Source organism: Salvelinus sp. IW2-2015, linkage group LG9 (genome assembly GCF_002910315.2).
Source record: "Salvelinus sp. IW2-2015 linkage group LG9, ASM291031v2, whole genome shotgun sequence".
Taxonomy (NCBI): Eukaryota; Metazoa; Chordata; class Actinopteri; order Salmoniformes; family Salmonidae; genus Salvelinus; species Salvelinus sp. IW2-2015.
This window is the reverse complement of record NC_036849.1, coordinates 17,587,802-17,604,475: the sequence shown is the minus strand read 5'-3', so window position 1 is coordinate 17,604,475 and position 16,674 is coordinate 17,587,802. Positions and strand designations below refer to the sequence as shown.

Genomic DNA, 16,674 nt, shown 5'->3' with positions numbered 1-16,674 from the left:
GTGGCACCACAACAACGGGAGAAAGAGAGAAAACAAAGAAAGCCTCTCCACCTCGCCAGCCCCCGACAAGCAGACTCCATGTGCCGCGCATTTTCCCCCAATTAGGAGCAGACGCCGCTGCTGCCCCATGAGCCCCTGGAGCCGGCAGCCGCTCGCGCCGAGACGCGTTTGTTCTGTTGCTCGACCGCTGCCTGTGGAGTGCCGTTAATGCAGCCACAGAGAAGCCACAACAGACATAACACTGCGAGAGAGGAGAACGAGAGAACATCCACAACACCCATTAAACGAGGGAGGGAAATAAATAAAGAAGAAGTGATGCGAAGAAGAGATGATCAAGAGGAGTGTTTTTTACTATTGGATGGGCGCAGTTGGAAACTCCATCACAAGAGACAGCGCCAGAACAATGATCTCCCCACCCCGGCCATGCAGTTCATGGGCCCCACAATAACAACAACATAAAGCATCTTCTTGAAGTGGGTTTCATTGTTACTTATCACAAATTGGATTATTGCAGCATTTTCAAATAAATCACTTATGTTGAAATTGTAAATCCAGAGAAACAGAGAGGAGCAACAAGTTTGATGCCAAAGGCACGAAGACGCCCTGAATGCAATAAAATAAAAACTGCTGTATCTCTATGCATAACACAAAAAAGCACTATGATAAAAATGAGCAGCTCAAAACATAGGCTAAATCCAGTGATTTGCAAAGAATTTCATAATAACCATATATCATCCTCATCGTAAAACCCCTATTTTTGGGACAGTAAAGTGTTAGATTTACGGACAAATGTAGGACTAAAAGTTGTTTATAAACTATTGCTGATTCCACACTATGTAGTAGATTATATGAGAGATGTTCGGTGGAATACATGAGCAGTTAGTGGAATGTTTTGTGTTGAACAAAATAAGCCTTTGGCTTGGCTAGATCAGATCTCAGTCAAAACATGTCTTAATCAGCATCTCTCAGTAAAAAGCCTATCCATTAATCATAAGGCATAGTGGTAAAGAGAGCAGCCTGGGTGGCATCCTCCCCCAACACACAACTCACCAAGGCAAGTTAGAAGGGGAAAAAATGGTTGTTTTTACTCTTTCCCACATCAGAGAGAGAGTATTAAAGGATTTTGTTACAGTAGGCTCGTTAAGATAGGCAGAGCAATTTGTGCAAAAAGCGCAAATCCCATTTGAAAACAATAAACATTGTATTAAAGACACTAAAAAGGCTTGGAATAGTTTGCTGCAAATTAAGATTACAACCCGCTTTATGGCCATGTGTGGCTGTGTTCCAGAAGTGGCAGAGATTGCATGTTAACTCCGAACAATAGGCCCTATTTTAGGGACGCATACACCGCCCTCATTACCCACAATTATTTAAACGGATACATCACAGCCTACTAATGTTTTCCTTTTAATTGGTGCATGGCAACATTGCTGGATCATTTCAGAGCATGAATTAACATTGAATTCATGTTTGGGAGATTGTGGGAGGAGGAGAGGAAGGCAGAGAGAGGAGAAGGACGTCGACAGGAGCTGAGAGAGCTGTGGTTTGGGTTGAAATTATTTACGAGAGAAGATAAAGCACACAGTGATACTGGACTCCCTGAAGCAGAGGCAGGACTAGCCTCCCAGCACTCATGTTTTATACTGGCTCCTACAGTACATGTCTCCACAGACACTCAGTCACATATTTAAAAAGCAACAGGCCCACCTTGAGAGGAGGATGAAAACAGAGGTAGCAGGACGAGGGTGGTCCTCTGGAATTGTCAGCACTAGAGTTGTCACTGTCTTCCTTTGGAAATTGGCTCCAGCAGACACACTGAATTTTATAATTAACTAGCTTGAGGCAATCTGAAGACAACAAAATTACACGGTAAACTGATATCACAAAGGGTAATGGGCATGTTTATTAGTCAACTGGCTTTGTGTATTGAACAAAATAGATGGGCCTAATTGCCTGTGTACAGTGTGTGTGCGCGTGTGTATGCTCACAAGGTTGTGTGTAAGTTCATTGGTGTGTCAACATCCATTCATGTCCTGTTCTCTCACTCTACTGTCATCTTTCCCTAAAATGACTAATTTCCATCAGGCAAGTACAAAGGCAGGATTAAGGCATGCCGCCCCGGCCCCACCTCATCCCACAAACACCTTCATCTGAACATTTCACACCCTGGGCCCGTCTGCCTGTTAAGCCCTGTGGTGATGCCTGCCAATCGGGGCACAGATATTATCTCTACACAAGCGATGCTCAGATAACATGCTTTTTGCCCTGGTACACAGCCCCTACAGCCCAAACAATCACAAGTCAGGGCCTATTATGTCTACAGTGGCTTGTCAAAAGTGCAGCCATGGCTCTCTACTTTTCTAACCAGTGAGAGCACAAAGCAAAGAGAGACAGAGTTACAGACAAGAACAGGAAGAGAACGTGAGACAGAGAGAGACAGCGTGCAAGAATGAAAAGGAGACAGAAGGCAGAGGATGCTCAGCAGACCTGGCTGCAGTCAAACCCCAGGTCTCGGAGAGAACGCCAGCGAGAGAGGGAAGACAATTAGTGCCAACACTAACAGCAGTAATGGCTCCAAAATGGAGTTCACGCGAGCCTGGTGCTACACAGGAGCAGCCAAGAAAACAGTCACCCTAAATCAGACAGACCTGAATGGCAACAGAAAAAAGGAAACAAATTCCTGCTTCGGTCAACAGGCTGACTCCAAAACCATCCGGACTGTCAGAGATCAGGACGGATTTGGGAATGTCTGTAGTCTGCACCAAAGAAATGAAGGAGAAAATGAAAGGGTATGGAATACTAGATATTCAAAGATCGAGCATCAACAAGGCAAGAGTGTGGCAGACAATCTTACCGAAGCAGTTGTTCCTGTGGGGCACAAACATCTTGCAGGCAGTGGCTATCTGCAGCTCAGCGCTCAACACAGCCTTGATCACCAGGTCCTCCACCTGACTCATCAGCACTGGAAAACACAGAAACAGACAGCAGGGTGACACTCAGTCTGAGACCTGCCATGGGTTAGTCTACTTTACACACAAGACCCTAAAGAACTTTACACTGGACACAAAGTGGCTAGAATATCTCAACATCTTTAACACAATCTGTGGTTACAGGTTGACGTGTAGATTCTGCCCTACTGAGCATTTTGACAGAGAAGGGTGGGGATCTATGTGTAAGATTGAATCTGGTTCAACTACAGTAACATTTCTTTGACTGTGCATGGACAATAGCATAGATGTTCTGAGCCAGGAGAGGGTGGAGGGGAGGAGGTTCAAAGGAGAGTGAAGAGTTCAGACTACTCACATGTGGTGTCTTTTCCCTCCTGCTTCAAATACCGCAGCATTGCACTCATGCTCCATTTGTTCCCATAATCCTCCACTTCAGGGTCATCACAACTGAAAAGGAAGAAAATAAATATAATGGTCTGGCTTTTTCCAAAACAGTTCATGCTACAATTTTGAAAAGATAGTCATTAGAAAACCAAAGTGGGAATCTATCTAGCATCTGAAAATACCATTCAAAAACCCAAAACGTGTATGATTTGCTGTTTTCCCAATTCTATGCACCGTCAATAAGCTACATATTAACTTAGAGATTCCTGAAGGAGAATAGAAAAGTGGTTGTTCCCTGCAGATCCCAGGTTACCTGACATAGTCACTGCTCTTCTTGTTCACGCTGTAGTTGGTGAGATGCATGAACTGGTTCTTGATGTTCTTTGTGCCACAGTCATACTTCACAGTGGCAAACCTGTAGGCAGAGTTTTGGTTCAATTAAACAATTTCCAAAAACACAACTTACAGAGGATGCACAAAGAGTTACTATACAGTACTTACAGCAATTCATATGATTGACTTTTGACAGCATTAGAGGGCTTTTAGTAAAGGAGAGATGTTCCCCATACTGTACTATGTATTAAAGAGGATTGGACACCACATGTGGAATATTGAGAATTCCTTGGCATACAGTGAGTACCCGAATCCAGTCAAACCAAATGGAATGTCAAAGATTACAGTGGTATTCGCGATTCAGCCAGGATTAATTGCCGTCCGTTAATAATCAAGCACGGTCTGCGCTATACAGCACTGTGCGATTGTGTTTGCGTGCCTCACACAGTGCAGCACATCCATCAAGCCTAGCTGAGATGAGCCAATCATTATGCATCATCCACCCATCGCTGCCCCCAACCCCACCTGAGCCCAGACGATCTTAATGATGAATGAATACAGTATTACAGCTGGCTCCAGGTAAAGACACAGGAAAATTGTTGATCTAATATGATAATATGAAAATAACTAAATGTTGCAAATAGCATTGCGGCTGTGGGACACTCATTTTAAGTCTGTCACTGCAGATTTACATCTGAGACTCATAAGATAATTACAGCACAATATCATTCATGTTTAATAAATCTGTAAAACAATTTGAAACAGAGTTCTGTCTCCTGCTTATCTGGGTCCAAGTCTGAGCAAAGAGCATTTGATTATCTCATTGGACCATGGAGACAATGGAGAGCTTTGTTTGAAAGCCCCACCAAACCGTACTACTCATCAGTGGCAGAAAGAAACGTTTAGACCGCCCTCTACTGGTCATTGCGTGGTAACTTCCTAACTACAGTTGATACTTTTCTTCACTACTTTCATGAATGAGTACAGGAAATAATTCCAAAGCCACTATCCAACATGGACCCTTTTGACCCAATACACACTTCAATGACCTAGCTAATGGAGATTAGATATCTCATATATAATCATTGGTGGCAGGTAGCCTAGCAGTTAAGGGCGTTGGGCCAGTAACCAAGAGGTCGCTGTTTCGAATCCCCAAGCCGACTCAGTGAAAAATATGTCGATGTGCCCTTGAGCAACGCTTTTAACCCTAAATGTTCCTGGATAAGTGCTTCTGCTAAATGATTCAAATGTAACTGGACATTATTTGCATAACACAAAGGAAAGATCCAGTACACAGCTCACCTGGCCAGGCCCTCCTCATAGAGATAGATAGTGAGTGGATCATATGATGTCACCAGCACATACAACCGCACATCAAACTTGAAGTCTGCAAAAAATGTATTAAACATAGATCAAAATGACTGCTTTTCTAACTACTGTCTTCATCTGCATAAGTAACTGATTTGACAACGCTTGAAAGGCAAAAACTCACCGTCAATCAGTAATGGGTTATTGATGTAGCGAGAAACTAAGATGTTCTCATCCATTGGAATCTGGGTGGGCTTTGTAGGATAAGGATCATACGTTAGGCTAAATAACACGTCAATCATTAGATTACACATACAGTGAGCTCCAAAAGCATTTGACAGTGACACATTGAAATTATACATTGACTATGGGGGTTAAAGTGCAGACTGTCAGCTTTAAATGGGGGTATTTTCATCCATATAGGGTGAACCGTTTAGAAATTACAGCACTTTTTGTACATAGTCTCTTCCCCCCCATTTTAGGGGACCAAAGGTATAGGGACAAATTCACTTATATGTGTATTAAAGTAGTCAAAAGTTAAGTATTTTGTCCCATATTCCTAGCACGCAATGATTACATCAAGCTTGTTGGATGCATTGCTCTTTTTTTTGGTTGCGTTTCAGATAATTTTGTGCACAATAGAAATGAATGGTAAATAATGTATTGTGTCATTTTGGAGTCAGTTTTATTGTAAATAACAATAGAATATGTTTCTAAACACTAAACATGCTACCATGACTGCTGATAGTCCTGAAAGAATCGTGAATAATGATGGGAGAGAAAGTTAGACACAGATGCACAAACATCATACCCCCAAGACATGCTAACCGCTCAACAATACAACAACAGAGGAGGTTAGCATTTTTTGGGGGGTATGATATTTGTGAGGCTGTAACTTTCTCACTCATCATTAGTCACGATTCATTCAGGAGTACAGAGCCAAAGTACAGAACCAAAACAACAACATTTGTCACTGTTCCAATACTTTTGGAGCTCACTGTATAATGCACCAGGTCCAGTATGATCAAGTCAGACACATGAAATTGGCCATTCAAAGAGAAAACCCATCCTGTACAGCAGTCTATCAGAGGAGTGGGGTCATTTATGAGTCTGAAATGTGTTGCAGGTGGTGAAGCCGAGGAGGGGTGAGGGAGGTGGAGAGCTACTAACCGTCGGGCTGGCTAGAGTTCAGAGAAAAACCCCAAAATGAACATCCTTCTTTCTAAATATCACCCTGACATTCTTTCCACTGTTTCATAAAAATACCCCAGAAGAAAAAGCATGTTTATAGGTTGTCCAAGTCAGAGAACCTTCTGGAGCTCTTCCAAAGCCTTGAAGTGTGTGATTTACTCAACAGCGCTTAATGTCTATGACACACATTGTTTTATACTTAATTTTTCAACAGAATCCACCCCCTCCCGCAAGTAACTGCCATATTGTTTCATTTACAACCCGAGATCCCTCAGGCTATTATCCCCGAGTAGCCTTAAGGTGAGTGTATCTACACTGTACAGTGCATTTGGACACTATTCAGAACCCTTTACTTTTTCCACATTTTTTTAACGTTACAGCCTTATTCTAAAATGTATTAAATACATTTGAAAAATCCTCCACATTCTACACACAATACCCCCTAAATGGCAAAGTGAAATAAGGTTCATACATTTTTTTGCAAATCTATTAAAAAGAAAAAACAGAAATACCTTAATTACATAGGTATTCAGACCCTTTGCTATCAGACTCGAAATTGAGCTCCTGTTTCCCTTGATCATCCTTGAGATGTTTCTACATTTTCTACAACTTGATTGGAGTCCACCTGTGGTAAATTCAATTGATTGGACATGATTTGGAAAGGCACACACCTGTCTATAAGGTCCCACAGTTGACAGTGCATGTCTGTCAACTGTGGCACAGATCTGGGGAAGGGTACAGATCTGGGGAAGGGTACCAAAATAGTTCTGCAGCATTGAAGGTCCCCACAAACACAGTGGCCTCCATCATTCTTTAATGGAAGATGTCTGTAACCGCCAAGACTCTTCCTAGAGCGGGCCGCCCAGCCAAACTGAGCAATCGGAGGAGAAGGACCTTGGTCAGGGAGGTGACCAGGAACCTGATGGTCATTCTGACAGAGCTCTAGAGTTCCTCTGTGGAGATGGGAGAACCTTCCAGAAAGACAACCATCTCTGCAGCACTCCACCAATCAGGCCTTTATGGTAGAGTAGCCAGATGGAAGACACTCCTCAACAAAAAGGCACATGACAGCCCGCTTGGAGTTTGCCAAAAGGCACCGAATGGCTCTCAGACCATGAGAAACAAGATTCTCTGGTCTGATGAAACCAAGATTGAACTCTTTGGTCTGAATGCCAAGCTTCACATCTAGAGGAAACCTTGCACCATCCCTAAGGTGAAGCATGGTGGTGGCAACATCATATTGTGGGGGGATGTTTTTCAGCAACAGGGACTGGGAGACAAGTCTCTGAATGTTCTTGAGTGTCCAGCCAGAGCCCGGACTTGAACGAATACCTCTGGAGAGACCTGAAAATAACTGTACAGCGATGCTCCCCATTCAACCTGACAGAGCTTGAAAGGATCTGCAGAGAATAATGGGAAAAACTCTCCAAATACAGGGGTGGCAAGCTTGTAAGCATCCTCCCAAAGAAAGACTTGATGCTGTAATCACTGCCAAAGGTGCTTCAACAAAGTACTGAGTAAAGGGTCTGAATACTTATGTAAATATGATATTTCCGTTTTAATTTGGAAAGTTGACAGTGCAAATTAGCAAACATTTCTAAAAACATGTTTTTGCTTTGACATTATGGGATACAGTGTGTAGATTGATGAGGGGGAAAAAACAATTTAATCAATTTTATAATAAGGCTGTAAAGTAACAAAATGTGGAAAAAGTCAAGGGGTCTGAATACATTCCGAAGGCACTGTATATACACAAAAGCATGTAGACACCCCTTCAGCCACACCCGTTGCTGACAGGTGTATAAAATAGAGCACACAGTCATGCAATCTCCATAGACAAACATTGACAGTAGAATGGCCTTACTGAAGAGCTCAGTGACTTAACGTGACACCGTCATAGGATGCCACCTTTCCAAAAAGTCAGTTCGTCAAATTTCTGCCCTGATAGAGCTGCCCCAGTCAACCATAAGTGCTGTTCTTGTGAAGTGGAAACGTCTAGGAGCAACAAGGGCTTAGCCATGAAGTGCTACGCCACACCAGCTCACAGAACGGAACCACAGAGTGCTGAAGCGCGTAAAAATCGTCTGTCCTCGGTTGCACCACTCACTACCGAGTTCCAAAATGCCTTCTGGAAGCAACGTCCGCACAAGAACTGTTCGTCGGGAGCGTCATGAAATGGGTTTCCATGGCCGAGCAGCCGCACACAAGCCTAAGATCACCATGCACAATGCCAAGCGTCGGCTGGAGTGGTGTAAAGCTAGCCGTCATTGGACTCATGTAAAATTCATTCTCTGGAGTGATGAATCACGCTTCACCATCTGGCAGTCCGACGGACGAATCTGGGTTTGGCAGATGCCAGGAGAACACTACCTGCCCCAATGCATAGTGCCAAGTGTAAAGTTTGGTGGAGGAGGAATAATGGTCTTTGGCTGTTTTTCATGGTTAGGGCTAGGCCCCTTAGATTTTGTGAATGTGAATCTTAACGCGACAGCATATAATAACATTCTAGACGATTCTGTGCTTCCAACTTTGTGGCAACAGTTTGGGGAAGGCCCTTTCCGGTTTCAGCATGACAATGCCCCCGTGCACAAAGCGAGGTCCATACAGAAATGGTTTGACGAGATCGGTGTGGAAGAACTTGACTGGCCTGCATAGAGCCCTGACTTCAACCCCATCGAACACCTTTGGGATGAATTGGAATGCCGACTGCAAGCCGGACCTAATCGCCCAACATCAGTGCCAACCTCACTAATGCACGTGGCTGAATGGAAGCAAGTCCCCGCAGCAATGTTCCAACATCTAGTGGAAAGCCTTCCCAGAAGAGTGGAGGCTGTTATAGCGGCAAAGGGGGGACCAACTCCATATAAATGCCCATGATTTTGGAATGAGATGTTCGACGAGCAGGTGTCCACATACTGTGTTATACACTAAATGACCAAAAGTAACACTAACAGTGCATTGTTCTTCCTATGGTGTATCCCTTACATTGCTGACCAGGTAGATCCCTCGTCCTCTTGAAGATGCTACTGGCTTAATGATCCAGGGACCCTGGTCCTTGACGAAAGAACCTGGGATGAGGCAGAGAAGATGGGGAAGAGTGGCGTGCTGTGAGAAAGACTAGCGGAGAAATATGGTGGCTTATTGTGTTTACAGTAATGAGAGTCAATAGATGTTAACAGACAAGCAGGACTTACTACAGAACTCCTGGTACTCTGAGGGAAGCACAAAGGTCTGAGGGACGATGTGGAAGTTTTTAAAGCCGTGAGACTGCTGCATCCGCTGGATGTTTTTATACAGCCGATCTTTGCGCGTCAGTTCATATGACCTGGAAATGAACAGGGCCATTGACCTTTCAGCTCGAAATGCTCGAGTTCTCTACTGCTTGGATGCTGATAGAAATAAGAGCTTGTACAAACACAATGGCAACAAGACTACTCTGCATGACAGTTTGATTCATTTCATGTTTTAGAAAGGCACTTGTTCAAACGAAATGTTCTTTCCTGTGAAAGCCAATAAACACAAGGTTGAATTAAAGGAGCTTAAACAAAGAAGCAGTGTGAATTTTTACATCAGGAACTGCAGCAGGCCAATGTGACTCCACTCTGTGTAGTTGGACACACAGTCATACCTGGGAAAGTGGTTGACCTTCTGGAAGTCTTGAAGGCTGCGTAGGAGGTAAGGCTTGAGGTGAGACCCCGTCCACATGAGGTTGAAGTCATTACTGTTTGGATGGATCTGAAAAACAGACCTTCCAGTCAAGCTCAGATCTCAGTTATGTACTTCAGACTATTCAGAGGCAGTACTCACACTAAGACCAAACTATACGCAACAGCAGGGGAAATCGTTAGGAAAATTAAAGGACATCATAACAGGAAAAATATAGCCTTGGTTGATAACCACAGTTACTGTTTGATATGCATCACATCTGACGGCTTGATAAAGATGGATCCGAGGCTCAGATCCGATACTCAGCCACTAATCTCTACCTTCAAATCATCTCAAAGGGAAGCCAGCTCACCAGCTATTTTAATCACAATCATATTAATTTATATCTGTTTTGTTTTATTCATACCCTTCTGCGCTCCTTTGTGAAGAGGCAGGTTTGACATGGGCCAGCACTAACTGCAATGAGAAAGCCAGATGTTTGCAATAGAGGGTTATTAAACTTTGGCTCTGGGATGATGTGGCAGACACTAGCATGTCTTTGATGATGGGTTTAGTGGGAGTCAAGTGGCATTGAAGTGAAAAAAATATGAATTAATAGTAAGTGCTTGGATGAAGCAATAATGGGGAGTGTGCTCTTGTGAAACAGGATTAACACTATACTGGGCCAACTTTGTCTGTGCGTGCATTTCCAGGCTTCGACATAGACTGTGTCAGTCAGGAAAAAACAGACCTATCCCCTTACAACACATGACAGAGAGGAACATACAGTACCAGTCAAAAGTTTGGACACACTAACTTATTCAAGGGTTTTTCTTTATTTTTACTATTTTCTACATGACAGCTTGATGACAGCTTTGCACACTCTTGACCAGCTTCATGAGGTAGACACCTAGAATGCATTTCAATTAACAGGTGTGCCTTGTTAAAAGTTAAATTTCTTTCCTTTGAGCCAATCAGTTGTGTTGTGAAAAGGTAGGGATGGTATACAAAAGATAGCCCTATTTGGTAAAAGAACAAGTCCATATTATGGCAAGAACAGCTCAAATAAGCAAAGAGAAATGACAGTCCATCAATACTTTAAGGTCAGTCAATTCGGAAAATGTCAAGAACTCTGAAAGTTTCTTCAAGTGCAGTCGCAAAAACCAACAAGCGCTTAGATGAAACTGGCTCGCATGAGGACCGCCACAGGAATGGCAGACCCAGAGTTAGCTCTGCTGCAGAGGATAAGTTCATTAGAATTACCAGCCTCAGAAATTGCAGCCCAAAAAAATGCTTCAGAGTTCAAGTAACAGACACATCTCAACATCAACTGTTCAGTGGAGACTGCGTAAATCAGGCCTTCATGGTCAAATTGCTGCAAAGAAACCACTACTAAAGGACACCAATAAGAAGAGATTGCTTGGGCCATCAAACACGAGCAATGGACATTAGACCGGTGGAAATCTGTCCTTTGGTCAGATGTTGGTTCCAACTGACGTGTCTTTGTGAGACGCAGAGTAGGTGAACGGATGATCTCCGCATGTGTGGTTCCCACCGTGAAGCATGGATTAGGAGGTGTGATGGTGTGGGGGTGCTTTGCTGGTGACACTGTCGGTGATTTATTTTGAATTCAAGGCACACTTACCCAGCATGGCTATCACAGCACTCTTCAGCGATACACCATCCCATCTGGTTTGCGTTTAGTGGGACTATCATTTATTTTTCAACAGGACAATGACCCAACACATCTCCAGGCTGTGTAAGGGCTATTTGACCAAGAAGGAGAGTGATGAGTGCTGCATCAGATGACCTGGCCTCCACAATCATCCGACCTCAACCAAATTGAGATGGTTTGGGATGAGTTGGACTGCAGAGTGAAGGAAAAGCAGCCAAGAAGTGCTCAGCATATGTGGGAACTACTTCAAGACTGTTGGAAAAGCATTCCAGATGAAGATGGATGAGAGAATGCCAAGAGTGTGCAAAGCTGTCATCAAGGCAAAGGATGGCTACTTTGAAGAATATAAAATATATTTGATTTGTGCAACACTTTTTTGATGTAGAAAATTGGTCAAAATAAAGAAAATGTAGATGTGTTCAAACTTTTGACTGGTACTGTATGTGCAAGTGAATCAGAATGAGATTTCATGTAATACCTCATGGAATCCATGAGTGGTCAGTAAGCCACGAACCAGCCGGCTCTCCGTGCGCACAATCTTGAAGGCCAGGTTGTACCGTTCTGTAAAGACAAAACATGAACACATAACAGCATAACATTACCATTCAACAGAAATTAAAGGATTGGGCCAGGATATGAATTCAACAGAATTCTATACTCTCATATCTTTAGAATGTTTCTTATGGACATCGTACCTCCAACAGAACGGATGTTTCCATCTTTAGAGACGATGGCTTCAGCAAAGAACACCAGGACTGGGATCTTCCTGCTGAGGCCACTCCAGGCAATGCAAGGATGGTCCCTGAAGAGACAAAGAAAAACAGATAAATAAAGTATTCTTCTATTCTTACATTGAGAGGGTCATGCAGGGTCAAGCTACTCAAGAGTAGAGTTTATACTTTAAGCTCAAAAAATTAAATATGGGTGACAAAATACCCATATAAAGTCCAATAAAACAAGAACCTAAATGAGAGGGAAGAGTATCTAAAACACGGCATACCATTAGCCTAAAGCTGTAAACCCTTTCCAACATATCTTTAATGTCTCTTTATGTTGAGTTTAGAGTCCTGATGATGCTACCCTTAGGGTGGTGGAACGCAATCTGACATGGTGTTTACATTAGCGAAGCAGAGTGGTCGAGCCACACACAGTCTCATGGATACTGAACAATAACAAACCTGTCAAGTAACAAACACTCTGGTAACATTGCACTGAAAATATCTGATAGGTTGGCTGTGTCTGGTTCTATCAGTGACCATGGTGGAGATAAGGGCCTCTTTACACGACACATACGAGTCCCAGGAAATATATTTTTGTAGTGTAAAGAGTAGGATCTAGATTCAAATCTCTCTGAGAGACGTTTTTAATACATTTTAGTCTCTGATGACCAGGTCTGAGATAGGACTATTCTATACATTTTTAACAGATTACATTACAGCTCTTTGAGAATGATCTAAGGTGCATTGGCAGATTAATTAGTTGCCAAAGAGTTTAGTAGCCTAATGAAATTTGAATTCAGGACTAGATGAAGACAAGACCGTGAACTTCTTGGCCTCTTCTGCTGTGGTAGTACATGTTCTATTTAAGGACATACTTGAGGTGCCAGGCTATTTAAGTGCCAAATTGATCACATTTATAGACACCAAATAAGCCAGGCTTAATTTAGAGTGCACAGTAAGCTCTAGTTAACTAAGTTTAACCACATATTGACACTTTATACAGTATATTTAGATCGTACAGGGATCTGTTCTTACAGTGTTTATTATTGTTGCATATAATTACATACTAGAACTCTTTGAATTGAATAGGATCTCAGTGGTGGCAATGAGTTTAAACATTGATCTGTGTATTTTTTTGTGTTACTTAGCACACTAATGTTGCTTTCTACAACTAGAAGGAAATGTAACAAAACCATTAGAACCACTTAATCAGAACAGCCACTTACTCTTGCTCGTCCTCTGAGGAGGACTCGGAATCCTCTTTATCCCGGATCACAGTTGGCATTTCCACCACAGTGAAGGGGGAAGTACCTCCTGACGAAATCTGCTTTGAGTCAGGTATCTGGGGTTATGACGGTGGGCATCTCCAGCTCTCACCGTCTACTGTTGAAATATCAGTCAAGTTAAAACACAGCATTTTCATACTGAAGAATACACTGCTGTCTGGAATTGAGTTAACTTATATATCAATAATATCCATGCATAAATTAATATTATGAGTCCATATTAGCACTGTCCAGAAACAAGCTGAATCATAGACCGTCAAACACCTAGCCCTAACAATGTAAAATATTTTGTGTGTTGCTATTACAGCTAACGCTAGCTATGTTACATAGATATTACTACCTCATGATACCAGCCAGCTAGGAACTTTCTGCAACATCTGAGATTGGTTAGCTACTTATCTAACGTTAGCTAGATAGCTAAATGAGGTAATAAGGTTGGCACGTTAGCTACCTAGCTTTACTGTGTTTTGTAATACAAACTATATGTTTCATTAAGAGAGCAAGCTAACGTTTTGTGTTTTGAATCATGACAGCCGTAAAACTAACATATAAACATACCCAACTCTTCAGCATAGGATAAACTTCTGTATTCGAAGAACCACAGTTAGCTAGCTAGCCATCATAAAAAGTCTTCCTGTAGCTAGCCTATTTGTAACTACAACAACTGACTGGCAACCAATGGCGAGAGCATGCGCACTGCCCGTTTTTGGCCACACAACTTCCAATTTGTGATGAATTTCTATAATTCCAAATATGCATCATAAAATAAGAATTACAATGTTTTTATTGAGTGATAAAAACGGACTTGGGCATTCCAATGCCTGCAATGTACTACTGAATCGGTGCATTTGGTCAGAGAATGTCACACAGGGAATGCTTTGGAATATTCAAGACGAATTACATTGTCTAGCATAGTATTAAAACAATTGATAAAGTAATATAATAGATTTTTGGTGTTTTCATTTTTATAGTAGCGAATGTAAATCGTCGCCACTTCGTCTCCTGTGGCCGGGACCACCAGGAGAGCTAAATCAATCGCAACTGTGGTTTGTGTTGTAATGATTGGTGGAATGAGCGAAATAAGGCGGAACCTAAAAGCACGTTACCAGTCGAACGACCCATTGTGATGAATGGGACGATGATGAAGCCATCTTCTGAGCTCTATAATTGGCCAAATTGAATGTCCATATCAGCTAGTTATTGAGCGACAGTACAATAGCGAGCTTCACACGGTATTCTCAATCTCCAAACATTAGCAATGTTTTTACAGACATGTTGACATTATATGCCTATTGATTTCGACTCGCCGATCACTGTCGTATCACTATTGTAGAAGGTAAGTTAGACACATACATAATTTTGTTTGTATCGCGCTAGCAATGATGGTTGCTGTTGTAGCTAACGTTAGCTATAGTACCTACGATCATGGTGGTTCTTGCAACCTGACAGGTACTGTAGCATTCATCTGAGCTGTAACAAGCAGAATGAAGCTGTTATTTTCTTGTTCGTTTTTGCAAAGTGCTATGCTGTCTGCCCCTTACTCTCAGCCAACGTGTCTGGCAGGTGCATCCCACAGAAGGCAAGGATGAGTCGTTTTCTGAATGTTCTGCGGAGTTGGTTGGTCATGGTGTCTGTCATTGCCATGGGAAACACCGTCCAGAGTTTCAGAGATCACAGCTTCCTCTCTGAGAAACTCTACACGGGGACACCAGAGTTTGGTGAGTAGTTTCTACACGGGATTGCAACACTCTCTCTAAAGCAGGCCATGACAGATCTTACCGTGCAAGGGTGGGTGTGGGTGCAGGATTTTGTTCCAACCTGTAGGATGTTATTATGCCTGTGTATAAGACTGGTAGACAAATCAATGTGGAACCATCACAGGCGCTTTACAACAGCAGTATGCTTAGTCTCCTCCAAGGTGCAAGGAATTCAGAGAACTTCATGTAGGTTCTGCTTCCTTTTTACAGTAAATGGCCTCCAAGCAAGAACATTTGGAATCTGGACATTGTTGTCGTCAATTATCCGCTGCGCGTGCGCCATAGACATTCAGAACAAAATGTAAGATTTGCTGCATCCCTGCACTGTTGTCTGTTAATGCAACAGTGAGTGCATAAACTGATTTGTGTTCTGTCAGTCATCTTAATTAGTTGTCTCCTCCTCCTTCATGTAGGCTCTATCACATCACCCTGTGGACATTTGTACTGGCTCTGGGACACTTCCTGTCTGAAGCCTTCATCTACAAAACGGCACCTCTGACCATTGGCGTTATGGCACCTCTCATTGTGGCGAGTAAGTACTGCAGCTCTATAATCCCATCTGATCAAATAGTGAGCTTGTTTTGTTAAAACCAGTAACCGTGTTAACAAATCATCAAACTACCAGGTACATAAGGTGCATCGCTCAACTAAATGTTTTGTCTGATGGAACTTGCTCAGAGCTTGTGCTGCTAGAGTCTATTATTATAGAGTAAACCCATTGCATCCTCTCACCTCTCCAGGTTCCTCTATCGTGGGAATGCTGATTGGGTTCCAGTGTGTTCCAGAGCATCAGGAAGAGGTGGGTGCACGGCAGAAGAAGCGGAACTGATTCCAAGCAGCAGAAAACTATTTTAGCCCAACTCTCGAGAAAGCTGCAGGATAGTCTACTGCTTCTTGCCTTGATGAATGAGTGGTATATTTACTATACTGTATGTACACAAAGACAAGAGTCCAATATGTGTAAACTTTTTTAAGATGGGCTATGCAATAAGTGGGATTTATTTTGCAGGTGACTCGTTCCTGTGCTACGTGATATGTACATGTGCTACAATATACTATGGTTTTTATGGCTACAGCTGTTTCACTCTTACACTGAAAATTGAACAGTGATTGTCTATCAATGTTTCATGATGTACAATAATAATGCATAAATGTAGAGGTGATTTTATGTATTAATTATAGTTTGATTGTGTGATAGGGCTTGTGACTGGATTTTGACATCTGTCATTCACAGTACTTTAATGGAGGATCTCAACATTGGACCTTTTGTCTTGCTTTCTAAACTGCTCTGAGTGATAGTGAGTGATTTCTGTATGTTACTGGATTGTGTCTGTCGTGTAACATGTCCATGAATAAAGTAACAGAGCATTTTTCTCAATTAAAAAAAACAACAATATTCACCAGGTGCAATTGTTCACAGTATCTGAG

General features: G+C 42.4%; 2 protein-coding genes across 3 annotated transcripts in view; one reads left to right on the top strand and one right to left on the bottom strand.

The window, feature by feature from the left end:
• The window catches only part of ttll5 (tubulin tyrosine ligase-like family, member 5), a 98,965-nt gene extending 84,798 nt beyond the window's left edge, over positions 1-14,167 (bottom strand). The window contains 12 exon segments of the mRNA XM_023994567.2: positions 2,855-2,962; positions 3,304-3,395; positions 3,646-3,747; positions 4,968-5,052; positions 5,158-5,227; positions 9,150-9,232; positions 9,359-9,489; positions 9,793-9,899; positions 11,963-12,045; positions 12,180-12,286; positions 13,430-13,586; positions 14,048-14,167. Coding sequence (XP_023850335.2) covers positions 2,855-2,962; positions 3,304-3,395; positions 3,646-3,747; positions 4,968-5,052; positions 5,158-5,227; positions 9,150-9,232; positions 9,359-9,489; positions 9,793-9,899; positions 11,963-12,045; positions 12,180-12,286; positions 13,430-13,488 — 1,027 coding nt within the window. The 5' untranslated portion in view covers positions 13,489-13,586; positions 14,048-14,167.
• A 457-nt stretch (positions 14,168-14,624) lies between these two features.
• erg28 (ergosterol biosynthesis 28 homolog) lies at positions 14,625-16,646 on the top strand. Of its 2 annotated transcripts, none has more exons than XM_023994563.2 (5): positions 14,625-14,825; positions 15,037-15,207; positions 15,457-15,547; positions 15,660-15,778; positions 15,987-16,646. In XM_023994563.2, the coding sequence occupies exons 2-5, from the start codon at positions 15,075-15,077 to the stop codon at positions 16,073-16,075; spliced, it is 432 nt and encodes a 143-aa protein (XP_023850331.1). In that variant the 5' UTR covers positions 14,625-14,825; positions 15,037-15,074; the 3' UTR covers positions 16,076-16,646. The 2 variants fall into 2 exon arrangements, with proteins under 2 accessions (XP_023850331.1, XP_023850332.1); XM_023994564.2 differs by having other exon boundaries at positions 14,638-14,825; positions 15,053-15,207.
• The last annotated feature ends 28 nt before the right edge of the window (positions 16,647-16,674 follow it).

Excerpts from the sequence above, each read along its gene's own strand:
- erg28 (XM_023994563.2), top strand. The coding sequence starts at position 15,075 with ATGAGTCGTTTTCTGAATGTTCTGCGGAGTTGGTTGGTCATGGTGTCT. Across the intron at positions 15,208-15,456 it reads CACGGGGACACCAGAGTTTG|TAAATGGCCTCCAAGCAAGA; the intron begins GTGAGTAGTTTC and ends TCCTTTTTACAG. Across the intron at positions 15,779-15,986 it reads GGCACCTCTCATTGTGGCGA|GTTCCTCTATCGTGGGAATG; the intron begins GTAAGTACTGCA and ends TCACCTCTCCAG.